The 24181-nt window shown below is 37.1% G+C and overlaps 1 protein-coding gene across 2 annotated transcripts in view; it reads right to left on the bottom strand.

The window, feature by feature from the left end:
- The window catches only part of SCLT1 (sodium channel and clathrin linker 1), a 108945-nt gene that overhangs the window by 39177 nt on the left and 45587 nt on the right, over nt 1-24181 (bottom strand). For both annotated transcript variants that reach the window (XM_054717731.1, XM_054717732.1), the window contains exons 10-14: nt 12114-12204; nt 10471-10562; nt 6211-6388; nt 3409-3507; nt 930-1001 (exon numbers count right to left, since the gene is read on the bottom strand). In XM_054717731.1, the coding sequence (XP_054573706.1) occupies nt 930-1001; nt 3409-3507; nt 6211-6388; nt 10471-10562; nt 12114-12204 (532 nt within the window). The remainder of the gene's footprint in view (nt 1-929; nt 1002-3408; nt 3508-6210; nt 6389-10470; nt 10563-12113; nt 12205-24181) is intronic.

Below are 24181 nucleotides of genomic sequence, written 5' to 3'. Positions count from 1 at the left end.
ACAATCCATTAAATAATCCTGGACTAAGGTATGCCCTTCTTCCTCAAAGCTGTTAATCCTTTGATAGCTAAATCACTCCATGTAAGAGAATCAGCAAAATAGCAAGGTGATAGAAGGAGAAAAAAACAAATAAACACACACACACACACACACACACACACACACACACACACACACAAACCCCCTCGAAGAATTAGACATGACTAATTTGCCACACTGCATCCCATTAATTTTACCCAATGTTTCTATATCCTTAAAACAAATGACACTCAACAGACAAAAAGTAACACTGTTCTATTGGTCTCAGGACCTATGCACAATGACTAAGTTCCCATTATGCACACTAGAGTTTGCAGAATGTGGAGAAGATGTGATCCTTCTCTCCGGGGTGATTAAATACCAATCAGATATCCTCCCAACTTCAGAAATTCTTATACCTTTATTCCCCTGTAAGCAAGGTTGTTAAACTCCATTTCATCTATCTTCAAGTTAAATTTATTTATTTAACCCACTTCTAGCCACACAAGCACTCTTTTCCTCACCCCTCTTTGCCTACTCATCCTTCGGTACTCCTGCCTTCAGGAAGCTTGTCTTTCTTCCTTCTCACTCTCAGATATACCGTTTTTTTTCTCTCTGGTCTCCCATGTGAACCCAGCTGTAGCTGGCTGCTTCACTCGTGCCAGGTGAATTCTTTGTCAAAGGTAGATAATCAGAGTAGATGTGATAAATGCCATCCATCTTTCCTGCTAGATTATAAGTTCCAAGACATCAGATAACATGTTCATTTTGATTTCCTCTCTGTCCCTAGCATCTAGCATAGTTCTTGTCTTAATAAGCACCTTTTGAATGAACTAGGTCCAATACTATGTCTCTTGCCCTTTAAAATAAGCAATTTCAGAAGAAAATATCAATACAGGCTTCTAACATACCATCCGAAGGGCTGACAGCTCTTCTGTTAGTCGAGAAATCTGTACCTGATATTGTTTTCTTGTATTGGAAATCTGTAAATTAAGATATTTATGAATTATTAAGGTCTAAAATAAAAATTAATCATATCTAATGTACACATTTAGAATAATAATTTTGATAAAAAATAAATTGTAACTTTTAGGGCATAAAAGATAAGTAAGCACATGAAATATTAAAGAATTAAGAATTTATCATGAAGTGGGAGGAAAGAGACTAAGATAAAGGGCAGTGGTTATCAAGCATTTTGGTCCAGGATCCTTTTACACAATAAAAAACAGAGATCTTTTGCTTATGATGTTTTTTTTTTCTATTGAAATGTACCATATTAGAGATTAAAACAGAAAATGTCAAAGTATTTACTTATTAATTCCTTCATAAATAACAATAACTAAGGTTTTTACAGGTTAGTACAAATAATATATTTTATAAAAAGTAAGTAACTTCTAAAATTAAAATATTTTGAGAAGAGTGGGATTATTTTACATTTTTGCAAATTTCCATAATGTCTGCTTCAAAACACCTAACAGGTAGAACAGAGGCCTGAAAGATCTTTAGATAGGGAGAAACTAGATTTTAGGAGGCAGCTGAATACTCGTGTTTGCAGAAAGGTTTGGACTGAATATAGAGATTGCAACAGTTTTGAAAAAATTACAGAGATTATTAAAGGACTCATGCAAAAGACAACCTCCATTGACCATAAAACTAATGTGAATTTATTTTAGAATTAGAAATCAATTAGAGGATGTCTCATATCATGAGCACTTTGATAAAAACAGTTTCATCATATATATATATATGTAGGAAAATAGTTAACACCTAGTGAAGGAATACACAGTATATCTAACTATTTTCTATAGAACTAACTTGCCTTATTTATTAAATTTATTTATTTATTTTTTAAATATATTTTTACTGATTTTAGAGAGGAAGGGAGAGAGATAGAAACATCAATGATGAGAATCACTGATTGGCTACCTCCTGCATACCCCCAACTGGGGATTGAGCCCTCAACCCAGGCATGTGCCTTGACTGGGAATCAAACTGTGACCTCCTATTCATAGGTCAATGCTCAACCACTGAACAGACTGGCTGGGCAAATTTATTTTTTATTAAATACAGTTGGCATACAATATTAGCTTCAGGTGTATGGGAGCTCATTTTAAAGGAAAAAGGTATTATTTTATAATAATTTATGTTAATAATTTCATTGATAAGTCTTTATAAATATGTAGGCAAGGATTTTAATGTAAATATTATAGTAAAAATTAAACTATAAATTTCTGCTTTTTCTAAACCTTGTCTCTGACAAAGTGTCAAGTTAAAAATTACAACCAAGGCTTCTTGAAAAAATGGCAGATTCCAGGTCTGAGACAGGGAAAGCACAGGATAAGAGAGAAACATCACTTATGCAAGAAAGCTAGAGAGACAATCCTATATAATAAAAGTGTAATATGGGAATTTCAAACAGGGAATGACCAGTCACTATGACGCGCACTGACCACCAGGGGGCAGACGCTCAATGCAGGAACTGCCCCCTGGTCGTCAGTGCGCTCCCACAGGGGGAGCGTCGCTCAGCCAGAAGCAAGGCTCAGCTGGCAAGCCCAGCAGCGGTGGTGGGAGCTTCTCCTGCCTCTGCTGCAGGCAGGTGGTAAGGAGCGAGGGGTCGAGGACTGCAAGAGCCCCAGACTGCAAGAGGGATGTCTGACTGCCAGTTTAAGCCCGATCCCTGATCGGGCCTAAGCCACAGTTGGACATCCCCCAAGGGGTCCCAGACTGTGAGAGGGCTCAGGCCACGCTGAGGGACACTCCCCTCCAGTGCACAAATCTCGTGCACTGGGCCTCTAGTTTGAGGATAAAAAGACTGATGGTAATATAACATAAAATGAATCCACAGTGATATTAAAAAGAGGGGAAGGGCACTTCTTTAGTGAAAAAACGACAGCTTATAAATGTATAGAAAGAATAGAATATTATCATTTTAATCACTCCATATAATATTTATTTCTGGCAAGAACTATCAATGAATGCCAAGACCACTGTATGAAAGATTTTGGTGAAAAAGGATACTAGCATGGTCTTAAGAATCTCCCCCAATTATTTATTAAGTGACAATGGAGAAATCTGATCTTACCACCTTAACCACGTGATCAAGCTTAGCATCACCAATGCATACCCTGACATTATAGCTTCCTGATATGGCAGGGTGGGAGGTGGGAGGTGTGTATACACATCACTCTGCCATTTCCCTACCATCCACTGCTGTCCCACTCCACCTCAAATTGTAGGTGCTACTATCCTGAGTTGGTTTTTATTTGAAATTTGGTACATTGATGCAATTAGCTGATATTTAAGTAACTAGGTCCATCAAGCAAAACTTAAGTAGTATTGAGTCTTAAGCTGTAAAATTTTGAAATTTAAATATAATTAAAAGCCCCTTACTTCCTTCTTGGTTCTTGTGGCAGCCTCTTGCATAAACTGAGAAAATGATGTTTTAATTTTCTCTATCTCTTCTTCTTTTTGCTTCTCCTCAAGCAGAACCTGCAGAAAATAATAATTGATGCTATTATAGGTCACATCACTAATAAAGATAACATAATAAATGGGTAAAAACTTATCCACCTACACCCTTCTTGAAAGCAAACATTTTAAACTTCTGAGACATCTCCACTTGGAGTTCTTACCTAAGTTATGAGTGGTATTTATTTTCTCTGACCTCCTCACCTGACCTTGTCCTAACTAAAAATTTATCATTTTCCTTTGGTATTTATTTCAGCCAGTGCCATCACTCCCTAATCTTTACAGCTGGAGGTCTTAGAATCATTTCTGAATTTTTCTTCTCCCTTTACAAAATAAGTCCTCAAGTCTAAGTGTTGCATTCTTGGAAAAATCTCTTGGATTTCCCTTTATATTCATTATTTGGTATTATTCCCATTAAGTCCCTTGTCATTTCATACCTCAATCACTGTAGACGCCACCTGCTCTGTCTTCTTGATGTGTTTCTATCCCTCCCATCATTTTCATCTCACCTAAAAAATAGCTTCATACTCCCAGTTCTGTTGTCAGTCACACTCATCTCTCTGCCTTCCTATGGAGCCAACTCCTGGCCTCCAATACTTTCTCCTTCAACCCATGCCAATCAGGCTTTCACCACACTCCAAACTGAGCACTCAGGAGTCATTTCGGAGTAATTATCTTATTTAATCTGTCAGCAACACTTGAGATAATGGGTTACTTTCCCCCTTATTTTACTTTCTTATTTGGCTTTTTGGGCATCGTTTGGTTTTCCTAACTCACCATTCCTTTTCAGTCTGCGTTGTTGCTTTTTCCTCTTCTCAACCTCTTTGATATTAGACTCAGGCCTTGGTCCTTTGCTCCACCTATGTCCATCCTTGGTGCTCTAATCCAATATCTTTATTTTAAATATCACTTAGATGCTAACAATTCCCAAGTTTACCTGTCCAGCCCAAATATCTTTCTGAGCCCTGAATCAATCAACCAATCTATCTATCTATCTATCTATCTATCTATCTATCTATCTATCTATCTCAATTAATCTCTTTCATGATCCCATAAGTGGCCCAGTGTTCAGATCCTACTATCTTTCAAAGGTACCACACACATTCCCATCTCTCTTTTAAAAATTCGTTTAATAACTTCCCTCCTGCTTAAATAGGTAAGCTAGTAAGAGTAACAGCTGTTTGGCTGTGACAACCTGGTGGGGGAGAAGGAAACACTGAGTAAAGGGGGAAGCACTGAAAGAGAACTATGCTAGGCCGTGCTTCATGTCTGTGTGTGTGATCAGTTTAAAGAACCCTTGACTTCTTGGGACAAGCAACTGAAGGAGAGAACCCTTTAGTAATTAAGCAATGAGTAGAAAGGCAGCTTAATATTGTAGCCACAGATAGTCTCTGTAAGGGTCTGCTGACTTAGGGCTTGGGTGATAAGATGTGAGGGTTAGGCAATGAGTGTCACTACCACCTTCTGTCCACCTGCTCTACACAAAATGTTTATCTTTCACAACCTGATGTTAAGAATGCTCATATAATTAGGCTTCAGAGGACAAAGAAGAACTATTTTGTCCTGCTCTTAATTTTTTTTTAGCTAATTTAGATGTTAAGAGAAATTCCCAAGCATTTTATGTCTATTTTGTGTGTTTCAACCATTCTAGTAGACAGCATTCAGATGGGAAGATTAGCATTCCCACAGTTTAAATTTGGATAATTATTTATTTTTTAATAGCTTCTTAATAGACAACTTATAGCTCGCTTTGTTTTTAATGGCACTCTTGGAAAACCCTCTACTCTGTAAAAAAGGAAACTTAAAACAAAGCATTTTCATTGTACTTCCCATATTTCCCAGCATTATTACACATATACTAGGTATTCAATAAATGCTGGTTAAACGAATTAATGATCTCTACATAAGGAAGGCAGCAACATTAAAAGCAAATATGCATGCTTTATGATTTCTATAAACTATATCCATTCATATGGAAGTGGTAAAAGACAAAAATATATGTGATCACATCGGAATCAATTGTTAGAAGGTTCAAAAAAAGTGAAATAAAGGCCCCAGTTAATAAATCTCCGCAGCTAAATTTAATTCCTGTCAATTAAGCTTCTGCTCTATTAAAGTAATTGTGTAGGTGATAAAGGGGAAATAAAGATAAGATTCATCTCATTCAACTGAATAAAATACAGGGTATATTGCAGTAAAGTGCTGTAATAGGTCTTTTAAAAATATTTTTATCGATTTCAGAGTGGAAGGGAAGAGGAAGAGAGAGATAGAAACATCAATGATGAGAATCATCGATTAGCTGCCTCCTGCAGGCCCCACAGTGGGGGTCGAGCCCACACCCAGGCATGTGTCCTGACCAGGAATCAAACCGTGACTTCCTGGTTAACAGGTCAATGATCAGCCATTGAGCCACACTGGCCAGGCTATAACAGGTCTTTTAAAGAGTATAAAACTATAGGGGATGAAGATTAGTTACACAAGGATTATAGACAGAAGAAAAGTCTGATATGTATACATAAGCTGACACTTTATTATGAGGGCTGACACTTTATTATGTTTTATCATATGAAGTCTTACCATCAATAATGTAGTATGCTTACTAAAGGAGAGCAAAGCAATGTCATTTTCACATGTTTATTCTGTAGTTATAGATTCCCTACTATGTCATATGGGGGAATATTCAGTATTTTATTTTTTAATAAACATGTTAACTAGTTTTCTTACCTGGTTTTTTTGCAGGTTAGCTTCTTCTAAGAGTTGCATGCTATTTCTGGAGATTACAACAGCTTCATGTCTCTCCTTTTCTAATTCATTGTACTTCGTTTGTAACTCTCTGGTCTGTTTTTCCAAATGTATTTTATCTGCTCTTAATTGGGTGGCTTCTTGGACTGTCACACATAATCTAAATATTAACAGTCACATTGCAAAAGTTAAATTTTTTTTTTAAAGAGAAGGAAGGAGATAGCATATTTACTGAGCACCTGCTATAGGACAAGCATTATTCCAGTTACTTTCATGTGTATTTTCTTATTTGGTTCACACAAAAGTTCTGCATCGTAGATTTTGTTATTGCCACTTTAAAGAAAAACAGACTCATTTAAATAGAGGTCAAACATTTGATCATGATCGTATGGCTAACAAGCAGTGGGGCTGATACTACGCCTAGATATTCAGACTCTAATTATGTTACACTTTCTATAGTATTACGGTATAATATAGAATAGTTATATGATAATGTTATAAAGCAAATTCTTAAATAATGAGTGGTTATTTTTATTTATATGGTCTTTTTTCTTTCTTTTCCTTTTTGCTTGGCTCCCGGTTCCCATGCTCTACCAGGATTACCCATATTAACTTTGAATATTTTCCCAAGTTCATAAAATCATATACACACATACACAGCATATGCACACTGATCCATAGGTTTCTAAATATAATTATTTTGTGTTATAAAAATTAAGATCACTTTTCCATACTTGCTTTTCTCACTGAATAATACCTTATAGAAATCCCCTAGCAGTACACCCAAAAGCTCTTTCCTTTCCTACTCTGATGGATGTAATTTTATGTTAATTTGTATGTCCCTGATTACTGGAGGGTTTAAGTATAGTTGAAAAATTTTGTTAGCCATGTGAACTGTTATCTTTAAATTTTTTCTTCATATCCTTTGCCCACTTTTTTCTGATGGGTTATTTACTTTGCCTGTTCCTTTATAAGAACTCGTTGAATATTAAGATAGTAACTTTCAATCTGTCCTACATACTGCAAATATATTCCCCACATCTACATTTTGGTTGTTGTTGCCTGTTGACTCTACATAGGGAATTTTTATCACAGGACAAAATTTCACGTTAATACAGTTACATTTGACTATTTTTTCCCAACTTCTTGGATTTCATTTTTTATAAAGGTGTTCTCCCTTATCCATAGATTGTGAATGTAAGCTCCGAGATTTCCTCAGAAGATTGCTATGTCTTTCATATTTTAATCCCTAAATCTTTAATAACATGTTCTGGTAGGACAACTCTTCCCTCACATTTCATCCTTTCCTTTATTTTCAGGAATTTTCCCCCTAAGTGGCGGCAGGAGAAACCTGCTCTGTCCTCTCCCCATCCCCATTCTCACCCCCAAATACACAGCACCAGAAGGAAGCTTCCCAGCGCCCCAGCACACCCCATACTCTCCCCGCTTCTAGTGGACAGGAGTTAGCCTTTTTATTTCATTCCTCTCCTTTTAAACATTTTGTTGTTGTTTATTTAGTACCTCTGCTTAATCCTAAATGGAGTTAAGGTCCATCACTTAGTCAGGGTTCTGAGCTGCCAGCAGCAGAAGCCAACCTGAGTGGAAAAGGGTTTATTAAAAGAATAACAGGGTAAATTCATAGACTCACTGGGAGAGCTGGAAAACCAGGAATGAAGCTTTGTAGCAAGGAACAGGCCCAAAACTTCCCCCACAGAATTAGCTGGTCTCCCTTTTGGAGAGAAATCTAGGGAATTCCCCAAACATGGCAGGGAGATGAGATGCAGATGGCCAAAAATAATAATTTTATTTTTATCAAATCACCTTTGCACTTCCTGGCTTTTGCATCACATATTGAGCTGTCCTATCATTTGCTGCATTTAGGTTTATTAATGTTATCTTTTTCAAAAGACTACTATTTTCATTATTTAAGGTCCCTCTTATTCTGTTTACTGCTTTTCCCTTTACACCCTACCTTGTGTGATAGTAATACTATCACTCCTGCTTTCTTTGTTTACAGGTTGCTAATATTTTATACTAAAACCTTTATTTTAAACTAGAGGCCCAGTGCACGGATTCGTGCACCAGCGGGGTCCCTCAGCCTGGACTGCAGGGATCAGGCCGAAGGGATCTTTGACATCCCCCGAGGGGTTGGGAGAGGGTGGTTCTTGGGTGACACACCCTGGAATTGAGCTCCCTCCTCTCTGGTTCCTGGTGCATCACCCAAAAACCGAAGCTGCCAAGTCATCGCAGCTCAGCAGCTCCTGTCTGCCCCCTGGTGGTCAGTTCGCATCATAGCTACCAGTTGGAGCATCTGCCCCCTGGTGGTCATTGTGCATCATAGCTACTGGTCATATGGTCGCTTAAGCTTTTATTTTTTAAAATATATTTTTATTGATTTCAGAGAGGAAGGGGGAGGGCGAGAGAAATAGATCAATGATGAGAGAGAATCACTGATCAGCTGCTTCCCTTACGTGCTCCCACTGGGGATCGAGCCCACAATCCAGGCATGTGCCCTGGACCAGAACTGAACCTGGGACCCTTGTGTCTGCAGGCTGACACTCTATCCACTGAGCCAAACCAGCTAGGGCAGCTTTTATATATATAAATTTAAAACAAATCCTCCTCTACTATCCCCTCTTGAGATCTTTGTTCTAGTTCATTTATTCTCTGTTTTAGGTGTTTTCTAAAATAATGTATTACTGAACCTTGCTTTTTAATCAAAATCTGCATGTCCCTGCCTTTTAACAGAATTTGGTCCTCTTGTACTTTAATGTAATGATTTCTCTGCAGGACATTATTCATTCCACCTTAAATGGCTGAAGCACCTGTGGCAGCAGGTGAAGCACTCTGCCTCTCCCAGAGACCCAGGACACCTGCCACTCTCCTACCAACCCTTCACCTTCCCTTCACCATGGCCCCCAGGCAGGCAGAGCAGGTGGACTCACCAGGGATTATGAAGAACTAGTCAAAGCTAAGCTACTCATTTAACTCCTGTCTCATTTAGCAGAGCAGGATCCACAGATCATCTAAAAAGCAGGGGGAAAGAGTCCTTTTTTTTGGAAGATGGAAAGAAGTGAGTTATGCTTCTTAGATGCTTGTGGCATTTGAAAAGATCACAAACAAGTTTAAATATAAATAATAATTTTAATAACTACAATAATAAGCATTTATTGAGCCCAAAATGTCTTTAATTTTTATGGATAATAGATGACCATTAAAAATATAGCTTTTCAATTGGCAGTTCCATTAAATTGGATACATTTACACCTTAACATACTGGCTGAACATTGCTAGAGACAGATATCAAGGACACTAATAACTCTGTTTGCTCTTATACAAAAATACAAGAGATTTTTTTAAAAACCATAATGTGAATTTACAGGCAGGCTGCGGTCACGATACTGTTAAAAGATTACAAATGACAATTTTCAAATTTTTTAAGGGAACAGCTAATAAGAGGAAACGAGTAAAACAACAAAAGATTCTAGAGTGAATGTTTGCATTAAGATAGCAATGAAAGACAAAGCTACAGATATATTTAAAAAGTAGTCCAGCCCTGGCTGATGTTGCTCAGTGGTTAGAACATTGGCCTGCACACCAAAGGGTCTCGGGTTTGATTCCCAGTCAAGGACAGGGGCCTGGGTTGTGGGTTAGATCCCTGGCCCCAGTCAGGATGCGTTTGGGAGGCAACCAATCGATGTGTTTCTTTCACATCGATGTTTCTGTCTCTCTCTCCTGCTTTCCCTTCCACTTTCTCTAAAAATCTGTGGAAAAATATCCTCGGGTGAGTATTAAAGCACAAAAATTAAATAAAAATGAAAAATAAAAAGTATCTAGACCTTCAAAGATAACTAAAAAGTATTGCTTCGCAAACCTCCAGAGAAACCATCTATAATGATTTCTCAAGTATTTTTTCTCTTTTGTATCTGCTTAGTAAGAAGTGGTTTTTATAAGATTTTTACCAACTTCATTATTATTTTTCTCTGCTTCAGGATAAAAAGAACATGTTTGATTTTGGGATTGATTAAACTTAACTATGATTGCTGTAGAGAAAAGGTAAAGATAGAAACGATCTTTGAATATATGTTCAAAATATACCAATCTTTTGAATACATTCTTTTAGGTAAACAATGTTCAAAGTATCAGATTTTTTGTTTAGCACTTATAAAATACATACTGATACTCTAATGTAGAATATCTTTTGAAAAGTATAGGCAAAGCTAGACGTATTTAAAAATTTACCTTGTTTCTAATTGTTTTATACTAGATTGCAACTGCTGTAAACGCCTATCTGATGCTTCCTCTCTTCTTTGGGAAGTCACCATATCCTCCTCCTAGAAAATAAAGAAACTGCAAACTTATTCTGAGTATGTGAAAATTCAATTCATCATTCTACAGCATAAAGACAATAGTTCACTCTCTAAAACACACTATTAGAATATAATTTATAAGTTTACAGCAGGACCACTTGAGGAACAAATCATATGTATACTAAAAATGGTGAAGAGAACCTCCCTGTATTAGATACCATCAATACTGTATTAAATAATCAATAATCAAATAGTCATTGCATATAGATTTCTACTACAGTATTTCTATAGTGCAGTCAGTCTGCCTTTCAGACAAGCTCTGTTAATTAGGTTATACTGCATCCATTATAATAATAGGATAGTTCTTCTTTGATATGGAGACGCTTTAAAATATATTTAGGTTTTATTTGAACAACCTTTAAAAAAATTTACTGCTTGTCTTTCCCTACCTTCTGGTGTGTTATTTTTTTGTAATACCATTTTAATTCTTCTATTGGCTTTTAGCTATATCTGTTTGAATTACTTTTTTAGGGTTGCTCTAGAGATTATAATATGCATTTCTAACTTACCCCAATTTACTTAGAGTTAATATTTAATGAATTCAGAGAAAATGTCAAACCTTGCAGCAGTGTATTTATTGCCATATACCATCCTAGTTTTTAGTGCCTTGCCTGTCATATCTTACATCTGCATACTTCACAAATCCATCAAATACAGTGCTAAGTTCTGCTTTAAAGCAGTCAAGTCTTTTAAGGTGTTAATAAGAAAAAAGAAAAATATGTCGATATATTATTTCATAGTTATAATTCCTGTTGCTCTTGATTTCTTCCTATATCTAAGTTGCCATCTGGTGTCACTTCCTTTCAGCCTAAAGAATTTTCTTCAGCATTTTTGAAGTACAGTTCTGCTAGTGACAACTTTTTATCTGAAAATGCCTTTATTTTGCCTGCATTTCTGAAGTACAGTTGCACTGCACATAGAATTCTTAGTGAGCATTTTTTTTTTTTTTGCCTTCAGCACTTCAGATATATTATTCTAATGTTTTCTGCTCCCACAGTTTCTTGATGGGAAGTCAGCCATTACTTACGGCCATTCCTGTTTATGCCATTTTTCTGTTGCAGTTTTCATGTCTTCGCTTTATAACTGGCTGTCAGTGTTGTCAGGATGTATCTAAAAGTGATTTTCTTTGTGCTTGTCCTACTTGGGGTTACTGAGATTCTTAGATCTGTTAATATTTTCTACCAAAGTTTAGAATTTTTCAGGCATTATCTTTTTAAACAACTTTTTTGCTCCCTCCCTTCTGCCTTTGCCTGTTAATCCAACAGCTGGGTCCACAGAGAGTGAGTTTCACTGACTGCCCTCACTGCCAATAACTATCCTTTCCTATCTAGTAAGTTTTGGTAGTTATTTCCAATATTATAATTTAGCTGCCTAATTTTATATTTAGAGGGAAAAATAATTAATTCCTTTTCCAGCAGCCTGTTTAACCCCTAATCCAAACAGATCAGGAATAAAATACATGGAAAACACTAAGCTATGGGCACTCAATCAGTTGTCTTAGAAATAAGAAAATACCTTCTTCTGCATCTGTTCTTGAAAATCTTCAGTCACTTTAGTTAACTGTTCCACTTTTGCAACTGCAACTCTCATATCTAACTTGGCTTGCCTAAAACAGAAAGTAAATTAGTACAGTTTTCATACACCATAAAGAATATAAAAAATTAGAAAATGTAAATTTGGTAAAATCAGTACTGACTTTTGTGCACATACATGTTTAGGAAGGATAATCTGCCCAAGACCAAGTCTGTATAATAGATGATTTCCTCATTTCTATCTAATTTGCCTAATGATTCTACTTCTAAATAGTCTCTAAACTGTGTAATCCATTTTCACTTTTCATTGTCCAAACTTTGGCCCCATCATTACTTCCCAAGACTATTCCAATAGATTACAAATCTATCTCTTCACCGTTGGTCTCCTCTTTAATTCATCCTCTATAATGCATCCTACCTGCCAAAAAGTTTATCTAGTGATAAAAATTATCGTTTAATAATGATTTCTGTATTCTCCACTTCTTTGGGTACACAATCAACACTCCTCTGCATGGCATATAAGACTAGCCATCATCTGGCCTTCAAGAGTCTCATGTCTTGCCAATTCCCCCCATGTAATTTTTGTTCCAGGTATAACAAATTACAAGCCCACTGTTTCCTAAACACATCCTTGTCTATTTTTTCACCTGTTTGATTGGACTATCTTCCTACCTTTTTATGATAATTTCTTCAATCTTCAGGACTTAGTTAAAAAATCTCCTCATTTCAAGTATTCCCTAACTTGTCCTAGGTAAAAGACCCCAAAATCCCAGTCCTCATAATACATAACACTTTGTGCATTACTAACAGATACCCCCTCATGGAATTTGAAGTTTATAAAAAATGAAATTAAGATCATTAAAGGCAAGGATAACATTTTTAAAATTATTAAATCCTCATAGAGACCATAGTGTCTAGCACATAGTAGAAGTAAATATATTATAAATGAATGAAAGAGAACACAAAAGGAAAGGAGATAATCACAGGTATATCTTGATATTTTACTTATATTGTGCCTATCCAATTTGATATTTCATGTGCAAATCCTAGAGTAATTTTGTGAATCTTTCATTTGAAACAGAATCTCTCTCCCACATAATTTAAAAACCCTTAAGATAATGGTCCTAAGACCTGATTTTGTAAGTCATTAAAAAAAATTCTTAAAGTATTTAAATTATTATATTACTAAAGACCAGGTGCATGAAATTTGTGCAATGGGGGGTGGGGAGGTTGTCCCTCAGCCCAGCCTGCACCCTCTCCAATCTGGATGTCTAAACCGGCAGGACATCCCTCTCACAATCGGGTCTGCTGGCTCCTAACTGCTCGCCTGCCTGCCTGCATGATTGCCCCTAACTGCGTCTGCCCGCCAGCCTGATCACCTCTTAACCGCTCCGCTGCCGGCCTGATTAACACCTAACTGCTTCCCTGCCGGCCTGATCACCCCCAAATGCCCTCCCCTGCCAGCCCGGTCACCCCCAAATGTCCTCCCCTGCTGGCCTGATCTCAACCCCAATTGCCCTCCCCTGCTTGCCTGGTCACCCCCAACTGCCTTGCCCTGAAAGCCTTGTCCCCCCCCCAACTGCCCTCCCCTGCCGACTTGATGGCCCCTAACTGTCCTCCCCTGCAGGCCTGGTCCCCACCAATTGCCCTCCCCTGATGGCTTGGTTGCACCCAACTGCCCTTCCCTGCCAGCCTGATTGCCCCTAACTGCCTCTGCCTGCCTGATCACCCCTAACTGTCCTCCCCTGCCATCCTGATCTCACCCCCAATTGCCCTCCTCTGCTGGTCAATTTGGTTCTGATTGGTCAATTTCTATGCCAGTCAGTGTCAAAAGCTCCGCCTCCTAGGCAGCCATTGGCTCCTCACAGTTGACCCAGATTTGGTTCTGATTGGTCAATTTCTATGCCAGCCAGTGTCAAAAGCTCCGCCTTCTAGGCAGCCATTGGCTCTTCACAGTTGATGCAGATTTGGTTCTGAATGGTTGGTTTCTACGCTAGTCAGCGTCAAAAGCTCCGTCTCCTAGGCAGCCATTGGCTCCTCGCAATTCACCCAGATTTGGTTCTGATTGGTCAGTTTCTATGCCAGTCAGCACCTCCGGGCCTATCTCTGGGCCTGATCATAGAGGCGGGGCTGATCAGCAGCCGCCCTAGGCTGCTGGTGAGTTGCTGAACTGCTGACCACTGAGAGAGAGAGAGAGAAAGAGAGAGAGAATAGAGAGAGAGAGAGAGAGAGAGAGAGAGAGAGAGAGAGAGGCTTGGCTGGGAGAGAGAAGCAGGGTCTGATCACCCTGCTTCTCTATCTGGGTCTTGCCAGCAGCTGCTGCCACTGCTGATCAGCCCTGCCTCTCTCTCTCTCCAAGAGGTCAGCAGTTCAGCCCGCTCACCTTCTGCGTGCGCAGCCTGGTGAACAGTCGAGCCTCCGGTTGTTGCGGATGTGATGGACCCAGGGTTTTTATATATTAGGATGTCTTCTAAAACACACAAAAAACTTGTTTTTTGAAGAGGAAAATAAGTAGTAATTCATATATACTTATTTATTTCTACATTATTCCACAAGATAGTTAGAAGTAAATAGTTGTTTCTATCTAGTTCTGTCATGAAATACTGAAAACTATTCTAGAATAAAAGCTATAAGGTCTGTTGTCTAGATCTGGCTCTACCAACATAATAGCCATGTGAACTGGATCAATCACTTAACCTATCTGAGTCTCAGAATTTCAGCTATAAAACAGAAATAAAAACAATATTTTTCCTGCATAGCTTACAGAATTATCATGTTTAAATAAGTTAATTCATATTAAAACACTTTATAAACTTTATTATAGTTTTTACAAATGTAATCTATCATCATAATCTTGAGCCCCCTCCCCCCCCTTTTTTTTTTAGTTGCCAGGAACTTGTGGTCTAGAGTTACTTTATGGTTGGACTGATAAAGCTTGGGGAATGTATGTCTGCCCTTGATTCCTGGCCAATAAATGAAAGTGGGATTTATGATGTGCTGCTTAATGTCTGAACCTATCAGGTAACCCCCAGCCAGGATTTGTTTACTGATGGTTTTCACCTGGAATAGCTGGTTAGATAGCTGGGTTGGGCTATGTGACTAGAGGGATAAAAAAAAAGACCCAGCCTTGAGCTTTCCTGAAGCCAAAATTCACTGCACACATGGTGGTAGTTCAATCTGGAGACAAAGCATGTCTTTGTCTGAATAAAGACCCTGGGGCACTTTGCCTGTGCTCTTTTTTTTGCTGCACAATATCCTTTGCTTTTACGTAAAAGCCTTAAGTGAGTAGCTCTGTGGAGTCTGGTGAGTCCCTTCAAATATTCAAACTTTGAATCTTTAGAGGAACCAACAAAAATAATCCTAATTTTATTTTATGAGGAAACTTCATTAACTATATGTTTACAATATTTAACATGCAAACGTTGTAGATATGTCTGCTTGTGTATAAATTATAGCAAGGTCAAAAATAATTTTCATTTTAGAAAAATAAATTTGATAAAAAATAAACAAGAGTAACTAAACAATCTGGATGTCACAACTACCCACATATTTTATTTTTGCCCCAAAGGAACATTTTAAAAAGCACATTATTTCATTTTCACACATGCTTCAATGTTAAACAATTTAAAATTTCTGGGATTTATCTTTAATATTGATCTTTATAAATATTTCATTATTTATAAAAGCAAAGCTTTGCTCTGTTATGCAAAGTATAAGCAAGTATAACATAAAAGACAGGAGATAGTACTTTAAATTATAGCATTAACTTAGACACATATTAAAATGCTTTAACATCATTACATGCTTTTGAGATTTAACATCAAACAGAAAGAGTCTACTTTATAAATTTTTTATCAGTTTCTTTTGCAGTCTCATATTAAGGAAATACTAGAAATGTTTACAATAATTTTCATACAATGAAAAATGGTAAGAATCTGAGCAAAATAAGATACAGATTTTACTTATTTGATATACAGTCTGGTTTTCCTCTTTAAAATAAAAGAGAAATGCATCCTTTGGTACTTTAATAAGTGTTCCTACAATTATACAGTACTACAATTATACAGTACTGTAGTAAAGCCAATCATTTATGTTTATAAAAAATTTTGATTTTGATTTTTTGTTAATCCTCACTGGAGGAGATGATTTTTTCCATTAATTTTTAAAGAGAGTGGAAGGGAGTGGGAGAGACAGAGAGAAACATCCATGTGAGAGAGACACATTGATTAGATGCCTCCCAGGGACCGGGGATCAGCCTTGTGCCCTTGACCGGCATTGAACGTGGGACCCTTCAGTCTGCAGGCTGACGCTCTATCCACCGAGCCAAACGGGCCAGGGCTATGTTTAAATATTTTGGGAATCCCCAAACTTAATTTTATACAAAGTTCTGAAACTTTAAGATAATTTCTGCTTTAGAAAACTGATGGTAAACAGCAAAACTGTGAAAATTTTTTATTTTAATTGTTTTCTTCTTTCAATCTTTAGTGGCTATCTAATGGTTATACCTATTCAAAAGACGAGCCTACCAAGAAAACTCTGAAAGCAAAAGGTATTAATAATGCACAGACTGAGCTGTCAAAACTTTAAAATAGAGGCGCTTGAGTCTTTAAAAATTTAATTCAAAATTATACAAAAAGTAGTTCAAATTCTAATTTCCATGTCAGAATATAATTTTCTAATATACCAATTATAGTTGTCTATACTTTCTGTTCATGAACATGAGCTTTCCCCAATTCTGTATGCACAGGCTCTCAGTCTCATTCATTTACAAGGTCTGGGGCTAGTCTCTTGTCATCAGTTTTTTAGCACCTCAATAGCTGATTCTGAGGTACAGCCATTGTTTTATGTTTATCATTTGTCAACATGTTTATCTTTATAAAAAGATTGCAAACAATGATTAAAAATATGGTTTTAGAGTCATATCACTTGGGGTATCACTGACAAACTGGAGAATATTTTAATTCATTTTCTATTATTAAGTAGGCTTATGCAATGGACACGCTCAACAATGTTTATCAAGTTGTGATGCTTGAGACACACAAGGCGTGTTGGAAGGTGGCACAAAACACACAGAGATAGGTGAGATACAGTAATCTTTAGGAGGGCCACAAAGCACACTTTAAGCATTACAAAAGTTTAAAATAAAGTTTTATGATTCAAAGTAGGTAGTACATTTGCATTTGTTCAAAGAATACTTAAGTGGGAGATACTTAAAATAAAAATTGGCAGAAGACTAGTAAGTCTCATAAACAGAGAAAAAGAGAAAGCTTCAAGAAGGAGCAAAATAAGCATAAAGGTAGGAACCTATAGGGCCTATTCAGGGAAGGTAGGAAATAAGACAAGAAAGACGATGAAAATTAGTGTCAATGACCTTAATTGACAAGTTAAACAATCTGTATTCATTTAAAGGCAAAAGGAAGCTACTTGAAGAATGGGATCAGGGCTGCACTTTAGGGATTTAAACCTGACATCTGTGAAAAACAATGGACTAGAATGATGGTTCGTTCTGTCTCTATCTAGCCAATATATCATAATAAATGAGCAAGCAGCAGCAAAAGGCTAAACCAGAGTGATAGCAACAATGAATAAGTAGTTCCACTGAGAGAGATGGCATAGATTTGACAAAGATAGAATTTAAGAGATTCTATACAATCATTCTTTAAACAAATATTTGTTGAATGCTTATAATATGCCAAGCACTGAGCTTCAAGTGCTGGTGGCTCATTCAGTTGCTTTGTTTTTTATTTTTATTAAATTTTATTGTGGTGACATTGGTCAAAATGAACATACAGGTTTCAAAATCTGTATATAGCACCATGTGTCCACCACCCTAAGTCAAGTCTTGCTTTGTTTTCCTAACTATATTTCAGGAGCCCTATATTTACTTTACAGAGCACCTACATAAACTAACAAAGCACTGTTAATTCGGTGGAAAACAAGAGAGACAAAGTCTCTATTCCCATAAAGCTTACATTGCTGTGAAGAAATTCAGATAATATGTAAGCAAATAAATTAGGTAATTTTAGAAGTGATAATTCTCTGAAGTAAATGACATAAAACAATGAGAGACTTGGGTACTCAGGGACAGCCCGTCTAAGAAGGGATATTTGAATTAAGATCTAAAGCACGATAAGGCCAACTTAAAATTTAGGGTGAAAGAGTTACAGGCAGAGTAAATTAACAATAAATGTAAAGAGTATGAGAAAAGCACTTAAAGAAACGGTAATTAGCTAGGATGTATCACTAACAGGAAGGTAGAAGATAACACAGAGAGGAAGGCAGAGGCCAGATCATGTAAGTGCAGAAAGTCCTCAATCAAGAAGAGGCAACAATCAAGGAAAATGGACCATTTTGTTTTAAATAAAAAAGGTACCAGTAATCTTGAGAAGAAGACTAGAGAGGCAGGACCAAATCCAAATTGAAATAAATTCCAGAAAGACTAGAGCAAATATACTCTTCTTCCAAGCAATTTCAGACTAGAAAGGATAAACTATAGTAAAATGAGGAATCATCAGGGGGCGGGAGGTCTTGGAAGAGCCCCACAAAAGAGAGACTAAATTTTTAAAATGAATGAATATAAGTGAAGGAACAAGATATAAGAAGAAAAAGAAGAGATTTGGGGTTGTACAGTATGCAAGAAATGGGAATAGAGCTTAATAGAAAAGATAAAATAAGAGAGGAAGGCTTCATCTAGTCCTAGGAGTTATAGCAGCAGCAACGTAGGTAAGGCTGATTTTTCCAGAGCTAGGAAGGGAAATACCTACTGCCTGTTTATGACATTAATACCAACTCTCAAACCTACTAGCATGTGCTTTGTAAGCATTTCCCATGCCTATCTACTTGGATAGGTCATATACTAAAGTAGAATGGAGGAGAGTAAAGACAATGAGAGTCATAGAATACTGCAACACTGCAAAGAAAATCATATTTCCATTATAGAGATGAGGAAACTGAAGTTCATTCGGTTAAGCAACCTGGCCAAGTCAATGAACTAGAATCAGAATACAAAATAGAATATAAAAAATAAGAAAACAAAACTAGAACTGTCTGATTTCAAAGCCTACGCTATTTATACTTCATACTACACAGAATCACATTTTTAGGTTAGGTGTGCAAATGTGAATATTTGCAAAATAAAATTATTATCAATAAAATACATATTTTGAAATAAATCAGTAATCAATTATTAGAGGCAAAACTTCCAAACAACAAAGTTATGGATCTGTTCCTACAATATGTTCTGGACATAAAGTCTAATATTCTTCTTTCTGACCCTTAAAGATTAAGCATGAACAATATGCTAGTAAACATTTGAGTAATGGGTAACTGTAATTAAAACAGTGTGAACAGACAGAAAAATGACAGCAAAGCCCTATTTCTTAAAACATGTTTTCCATGCTCAGAAGACTAGCAGCCAGCACATAAGGAACTGTCTGGCAATTCTTATGACTAAGCTCAGGCCATTTCTCACACGGGACAGTTTCCAAGAGACTATGAATCAAACATAGTGATCCAGGGATTCCAGATTTCCATAGCATTCTTATAACAGAAGACACACTATCATTCACATTGGGACAAAAATCAGCTGAGAAAAAAATATTATCTCAGCTAAAATAAAACTATTACCTGGCAAAGGTACATATATTTTTGAAAAGAAGAGATTACATAAAAATTATTGGCACATACAATGTTTTTGAAGAAAAAGATTAAAAATGAATGCAATAAATATGCAGACTGATTTATGTAATTTAGCCTTTGTTGCATTAAACATAATAGATTGATATAAAGAATCACACTGATATCAAATTGCTCTTACGTTTTTTAATAAAACTACTTATTTAAAAATCCTTTCACTATCACATTTTAAATATCTCTTGGATTTTATTTCATATTTAAATAGAGCACTAACCATTAAAAAAATACTTAAATGCATCTATCATGCATTCAAACTTTGAGATGATTGGTACTAAAAACATTTAAAAGTCGGTATAGCTTAAAGCCTGGATCCATAATGAGAAACACTGAAAATCTTTTCATTCATTTTGCAAAGCTACTATTAATTATATTAAAAATGGTTTTCTCTGGTGTGTTGTTTTGAAATCAACCACTAAGTGGTCATACATTACTGCATAGCTGAAGAATATAAAATGTAATTTTTATAAACAATGACACTCCAAGAAGACATTGTGCCCCACAAGATCAATGATAAAAGTACACAAAGAGAAAACCCACAAAAATTAGTTTAGCTTTGCCTCTCCTATGAAGTGCAATTTAATTAATTATTTAATTAACTGAATCACTCAACAATATTTTTTGAGCACTTGCACCGTGTCTAGCACTGGGCTAGATGATGGCAAGATAAAAATGACTAAATTATGAGCCATATCTTTAAGGATCTTAAAAACTAGTAAGGAGAGATTAACTTATAAAGAATTAAAGTACACTAGAGTGTTAGAAATGCTAGGAGAGAAGCTACAGCTAGGATCTGCAGCTACAGCTGAGGCACAAAGGATGGTACACCTGGTTCTACCTGGGGAGGAAGAAACCATAAAGACTCAGAAAAAGATTTCAAGAACATGTGACACTTGAATGTTGAGAGGATATTTATCAAAGAAGAGCATTTCAGGCAGCCTGATCAATGTGAACGAAATTAGGGAGTTAGGAAATAGCATGGCTTGTTTGGAAAACTAAAAGTAGTTTAGAAAATTGAGGTGAGGAGTGACAAGATCTAAAGTAGTCAGGGGTCAAGTCACAGAGGACTTTATGTTGTGCCGAGTAACTTGGATTACATCCAATGGCATTTAGTAGCCTTTGAAGGACAGTGACATGATCAGATTTCATTTTACAAAGATCATTTTGATGACAGCATGAAAAAGGAAGATAGGGAAGGAATAAGCCAGGGGTCCTCAAACTTTTTAAACAGGGGGCCAGTTCACTGTCCCTCAGACCGTTGGAGGGCCGGACTATAGTTTAAAAAAAAAACTACGAACAAATTCCTATGCACACTGCACATATCTTATTTTGAAGTAAAAAAACAAAACGGCAAAAACACCTGCATGTGGCCCGCGGGCCGTAGTTTGAGGACGCCTGGAATAAGCCAATTGGGAGGTTACTCAGATGAGATGATAGACTGAGCAAAGGCAATAACAACACAGTGACGTAGAAGTGAAGGATCTGAGAGACATTTGGGAGGCAGAGTTGAGACACAAAAGAACTTAGGATACCTCCTAGTTTTCTGAAGCAGGAACTGGATGGTGCTAGTCACAAACATAAAGATTCAGGATACATGATAGATAATAAGCTCAGTTGAGAGCCTGCTGAGTTTCAAGTGCTTCTGAACCATCTGGGTGGAGACAACCAAGAAAACTTTGAGCTAGAAAAATTGAAAGGGGTCTCATCTTTAGAGAGATCGTTGAAGCCACAAAAGTGTGCATGAGATTAAATAGGTCAAATTAAAATAATTTGAGGCTATCATAGCACACATAAACTTATTAAAGATCGTTTCTACTCCAGAGCACACTTGTGTATGTTGAAGTTCTCAATAAATATAAAATAAATTGGCAAGTTACAGATTCTTTATATGAAGAGCAGATGCACGAAATTTGTGCAAGGGGCTTGGCCCTTGCAGCTGTGCACGCTTGCCTCAGCCCTTGCAGCCCTGGCTTCATCTGGAAGGACATCGGGAAGGTCGTTCAGCTGTCTGGTCTAATTAGCATATTATGCTTTTATTATTATAGATACTACCTATGTGTGCTAATAAGATAAAATATCCTATATAATAAAAGGGTAATATGCAAAGTGACCCTAATGGCTGAATGATTGCTATGATGCACACTGACCATGAGGGGGCAGACGCTCAATGCTGGAGCTGCCCCCTGGGGGTCAGTGCACTCCCACAGCGGGAGCTCTGCTCAGCCACAAGCCCAGCTGATGGCTGTGAGCGCAGGAGTGATGGCTGGAGCCTCTCCCGCCTCCTTGGCAGGGCTCCTGGACTGCAAGAGGGCACAGGTCGGGCTGAGGGACCCCCCCACACCCAGTGCACAAATTTTCGTGCACCAGGCCTCTAGTTTTAAATAAACATTCTGATGGTGCCACAGGATAACATAGACCCCTATGCAAATATTTTAGTCAGTCTGTATAGCACATCCTTTACCAAGATAATATTGGTTAGTCCTGAAAAATATAAACAGATGAAAATCCTTTCCTTCAAAGACTTTACAAGGAAGATGTAAAATCTGAGCAGGCATGACTTGAATAACAACCATGTCCATAACTCAGTGGAACATACATTAGAAACAAATATTTATGACAAAAAAAGCACCTAAAGAGAAATAGCACAATATTTGTTTAAATTAATTAATGCTGAGAAGAGCCACAGGAAGAGTAAAAATCTGGTGGAATGAATGAGACAAGTCTTCCTGGAGATGGCAAGTTTTAACCAGGCTTAGAAAGTTATAACATTTTTGACATATAGAATAATGATCAAAGGCAAAAGGGAAGGAACCAAAATTTGTTCCACGAGTAACAATAAGATAACTGGTGTGAGCAGTTTATTATGTACAGGATATTATGTACATAGCTGGAGTGCTGGGGAAAACCAGGTGAAGTAGGTTCTTGGAAAATAGGCTGAAGAATTTCATCTGCTATGACAGGGCATCACCAGAAACTCTCAAAAGGAAAATGATGAAAAGCTTTAATTATAAATTCACAGGATTCTAATTATTTTTGTACCATAACAGCAGACAAATGAAACCAGTATGTTTTCAGTATAAGTACAAACTTAATGCTGGTGTTTAAAGAGTTTCCGATCTAGTTATTCTTGGCATGGTTATATAGGGCATCTCAAAACCTACATTCTGGTAACGTCAATATGCCCATCATTCCGAATCTGTCAAACTGGAAAGCAATACCCTCCTCTTTAAAAGAAGCATCTGCTTATCCTTCTGTTCCTTCAAGTCTGTGTCAGGAAAAGCAAGCATTAGTTTTATGTATACAACTCTGAACTGCTTAATGTTAAACTATGGAATACTGCCAGTAAATATTATGGCAAAACTGCTCATGGACAATGAAATGTTAAGACCTTTTAGAAAACCACAACTAGCTTTATCAATATCTATGGATAATCTTTGGGCCTGAATGTCCAAAAGCCAAATGAGGTGTCAAAAATAATGTAGACACACTCATCATCCTTTCTTTAACAAGCAGCTCTCACTGACTTCCTTACTTTGGTGCATACTGTTAGAGAACCAGGTATAGAAACTCACTAAATTAGCAATTACAATACGTGAGCTCTAATTTGGCTTTTTCATGAATTTTTGTGCAAGCATGAAGAAGACAAATGATTTCCGAGCTCTTGGTTCATTTTGGTTTCTTCTATAAAAGCAGAAAGTTAGCCCTAGCTGGTTTGGTTCAGTGGATAGAGCATCCGCCTGCAGACTGAAGGGTCCCGGGTTCACATCGGGTCAAGGGCACATGCCAGGATTGAGGGCTCATTCCCCAGTAGGGGGCGTGCAGAAGGCAGCCAATCAATGGTTCTCTCTCATCATTGATGTTTCTATCTCTTGCTCTTTCTCCCTCTCTGAAACCAATAAAAAATATTTTTTAAATAGGTAGAAAGTTATTTCTTTGTATATGCAACAACATGGATGGACCTTGAGGATATTATGCTAAGTGAAATAAGCCAGCCAGAGAAAGCTAAGAACCATATGATTTCACTCATATGTAGCATACAAAACTGAAACTCATGGATGCAGACAGCACTGTGGTAGTTACCAGAGGTAAGGGAGTGGGCAGGTGGGAGGGTGGTTAATATATGGTGACAGAAGATGGTTTGACTTGGAGTGGTGGGCACACAGTGCAATATACTAATCTTGTATCATAGACATGTACACATGAAACCTATATGATCCTATTAACCAATCACCCTAATAAATTTAACAAAAAAATTTTAAAAAGTAGAAAGTTAAAGACGATCATTAAAATACCTTTAGCAATAAAATTCCATGATTTTCCCTGTCCTTTATCCCAATATCACCAAGTTCTGCTCATTTT

This window comes from Eptesicus fuscus, chromosome 6 (assembly GCF_027574615.1).
Source record: "Eptesicus fuscus isolate TK198812 chromosome 6, DD_ASM_mEF_20220401, whole genome shotgun sequence".
Taxonomy (NCBI): domain Eukaryota; kingdom Metazoa; phylum Chordata; class Mammalia; order Chiroptera; family Vespertilionidae; genus Eptesicus; species Eptesicus fuscus.
The sequence above is the reverse complement of the archived record's forward strand: the minus strand, read 5'-3'. Positions and strand labels throughout refer to the sequence as shown.